We start from the raw sequence: 3,235 nt of genomic DNA on the forward strand, positions 1-3,235 counted from the left end.
GCCACCTGCTGAAGCTGGGCATGAGACTGCTCTAGGGGACCTTTGTGTGCGGTGCAGGGGTCACAGCAGCGGCAAAAGTCCTCGACATCTCTCCGGAGCCGGCCCCAGTAAAACCCCTGCCGGAGTCGACGCAGGGTTTTCGAGACCCCAAAATGTCCTGCCCCGGTAGCTCCATGACAGGCTTCCAACACTGACTCTCTCAGTGCTCTGGGGACCACCACCTGCCACCTCTCTTCTCCTGTAGCAGGCTCTTTCCAGGCTCTCTGAAGCACCCCATCCTTCACCCGGAGAGCCTCCCACTTTGCAAACAGTCCTTTAGTGGCATGTGAGTATCCAGCAACCACATTCCACTGTGGCTTTTGTCCAGACTCCTATAATAGCATGAGAAGAACAGCCACCAAAGTGTGTAGGATTCATCCTTTGGAAGCCACAAGTGTACTGAGATATCACACTAAATACTTTGACCTGCTGTTGGCAAAGCTAGAAGAGTCAGGGGATCACTATTGCCATCAAAATGTATCTTCTGTAGACCATGAATTTCAGCACAAACTGTCATAACACTTTATAACCTTGAGTGCCAACGAATAGTCACTTTTTATTAACTCCACACAACCGGTTAATGTTGGACATAACAAAGCAAAAACAACAGCCCAACAACAATAAGAAAGAAAAACAGCCTGTTAACACTCTGTAGCTCAAAATCCCCCACACTTCACTCCCTCCCGCTCTCACACCTCTTAACCCCTGAAGCTCCACACCCATCAAGGAACCATAACAATTTAGAACATCATAACATGCCAAGTGAAGGATCACTACAATATATAAGCAAAGTAGGGTAGAGATGGTGGAGGAGACCGGGATGTCCAGGGGAAAAAAACAAGCTAACAGCAAAAAAACGAGTCAGAGGAACAGGACGGGCAGGTGAATAAACAAGCAAACCAGGAGGGTAGGCGAACGAAAACGGAAATCCGCAGCACAAGAACTGTCAGCGTGGATAACAAAAAGAACATCTAGCTAACCACATGGACAAAAAACAAACAAAGCGGTCCACAGCACAGGAACTGTCAGCGTGGACCATACAACACAAAAAACATATAACTTTCGTATATCATGCGATCCACAGCACAGGAACTGCCGGCGTGGAAAACAAAATACGTCTGATGCATACCACAACTATAGGGCTGTTACGGGGCATTCACGTTACAGTCATTAATGCTCCGCAATAACAGAGCGTCTACCAGAGGTTTAAATAAGGAGGACCAGGTAATTACGCTAACGCGCCTCAGCTGTGCGCGACAACCTACGAGTAGCTAATTACAAAAAAAAAAAACACAGCTGAGGCGCGGAACCCACAAAAAAGAGAGCAGGAGAGAAAAAAGAAAAAGAGGTAGGTCGCGCCGAGCGGACCTGACAAGTTCAAGTTAGATTTCATCATCGACTAATGAAATCCTTAGTATGGAATTACAAGCTTCCAGCAGGGATTTGTGTGAATATACTTAGTTTACAGTAATTTAGTTCAGTGTGGGTCTGCAGCTGTGAGGGCTGATGGTGTGTGAATGTTGTTGGTCATGACTAAAGCTCAGGGAGGGAGGGATCTCCTTACAGGGTTCATTTTGACCTGACAGCACTGCTAAAATATCATATAGCTGCACTGTAGTGTGTAAGTGTGTATGGAAGCTCATTACTGCCAGAAAAAACAGCTATTTTTCCATCCATTTTCTAAACCGCTTAGTCCCAAACGGGGTCACGGAGCCAGTCCCAGCCAGCTGCGGGCGAGAGGCGGGGTACACCCTGGACAGGTTGCCAGTCTATCGCAGGGCTAACACACAGACGAACAACCACTCACGCACAATCACTCCTACGGGCGATTTAGAGACACCAATCAACCTATGCTGCATGTCTTTGGACCGTGGGAGGAAGCTGGAGCACCCGAAGAGAACCCACTCAAGCACGGGGAGAACATGCAAACTCCGCACAGAAAGGCCCCATATCGTTGCATGTACAACTGGGAAGTCCTGACAACCGTGAAAGTGTATGCTGTCATTTTAGCAATCACAGAGTCTTTCTAACAGTGCCATGTATAAACACACAGGTGCACACAGACACAACAACACACATCCAGACTGTGACGAGATTCCCAGTTCCTGGTATACAGCCACAGTCATACTATGCTACGTCATGCCTTTCTAATTTTATCAATCTGAATTTTCACTTTTATTTCTTATCTTTTGATAATTATACATTGCTTCTGAAAAGCTGTGTTATTGACATTTATCCACATTAGTGCGAACATGGTCTGAATCTTATACTAGTCTGCAGAACTTTGTCGATTATTTGATGTGTCAAGTGACAGAAAATTAATTTGTGACAATTCTGATAACTGAAAAATCATTTCAGTCATTTTTAAAGTGAAAATACCTAATCTGGTTTCTGTGCCTCATATGTGAGGGTTTTCTATTTTTCTTTGTCACGGTGACAGTAAATGAACAACCTTTAGCTTTTCAACTGTTGGTGCAAAACAAAGGGATGTAAGAGACAATAACTGGCTGATTTAGTTATCAGGATCATTAGTTTCAGCTTTGCTGATAACAAAAAGTTTTTGTTTTTTGTGCAGTACCTCCTTGACATTGCCCTCCTCTCTCTGCAGGCAGACCCTGGAGGCTGGAACCTGGTGGTGGCAGCAGTTGCAGCGGCAGCCATCATACTTCTGGTCATCCCCAGCTTCACCAGGGCTTGAGCACTAAAAAGGAAGTGACCTCACAGGAAACTCTGGGATTGTGGGATTGCCGTCGCCCATACATGTTGCTAACTCGATGTCTGCTTGTTGCTTCACTCTGTTTCATGGGACGGCACCACCAAAACCTGCACACCGCAGATGTGAGTGAGTGTTGCAGGGAAAAGCAAGAAGATCACGAACTCACTAAGTCATCACTGTACAGTAGGTCAGCAGAGTTTAACTGGAGGTGGTCGTTTTGCATCATTCTTTAGGTCAGACAATAGCTACAAGTCCATCAACTTCAGCTGGTTTTCACCTCAAACGGGTCAAAACGTTGTCGTGTTTGTTGCTGCCACAGGAAAATTTTCAGCTATTTGTCCTGTTCATGTCAGGAGCCTGCTCAGAAGAATGGTTAGATCCTTTTACTGGAGTAAAAGCAGTAATATCACAGTGTACAAACACTACTGAACAAGTGCAGCATGTAAAACTTCAAAGTTCTGCAAGTGCAGAACAACTGCA

The 3,235-nt window shown here is 45.5% G+C and overlaps 1 protein-coding gene across 3 annotated transcripts in view; it reads left to right on the forward strand.

Annotated features, from left to right (window-relative positions):
* LOC109974855 (coiled-coil domain-containing protein 136-like) overlaps positions 1-3,228 on the forward strand; it is an 18,658-nt gene extending 15,430 nt beyond the window's left edge. For 2 of the 3 annotated variants that reach the window (XM_020625283.1, XM_020625281.1), the window contains one exon: positions 2,648-2,731. Coding sequence is in view for 1 of the 3 variants with exons in the window: in XM_020625282.1 (XP_020480938.1) it covers positions 2,648-2,737 (90 nt within the window). In the remaining 2 variants the exon portion in view is untranslated. Of the gene's footprint in view, positions 1-2,647 lie in introns of all 3 variants that reach the window. The other variant, XM_020625282.1, reaches the window with a different exon arrangement.
* Positions 3,229-3,235: the final 7 nt, after the last annotated feature.

The sequence above is a fragment of the Monopterus albus genome, unplaced genomic scaffold, assembly GCF_001952655.1.
Source record: "Monopterus albus unplaced genomic scaffold, M_albus_1.0 scaffold351.1, whole genome shotgun sequence".
Lineage (NCBI taxonomy): Eukaryota > Metazoa > Chordata > Actinopteri > Synbranchiformes > Synbranchidae > Monopterus > Monopterus albus.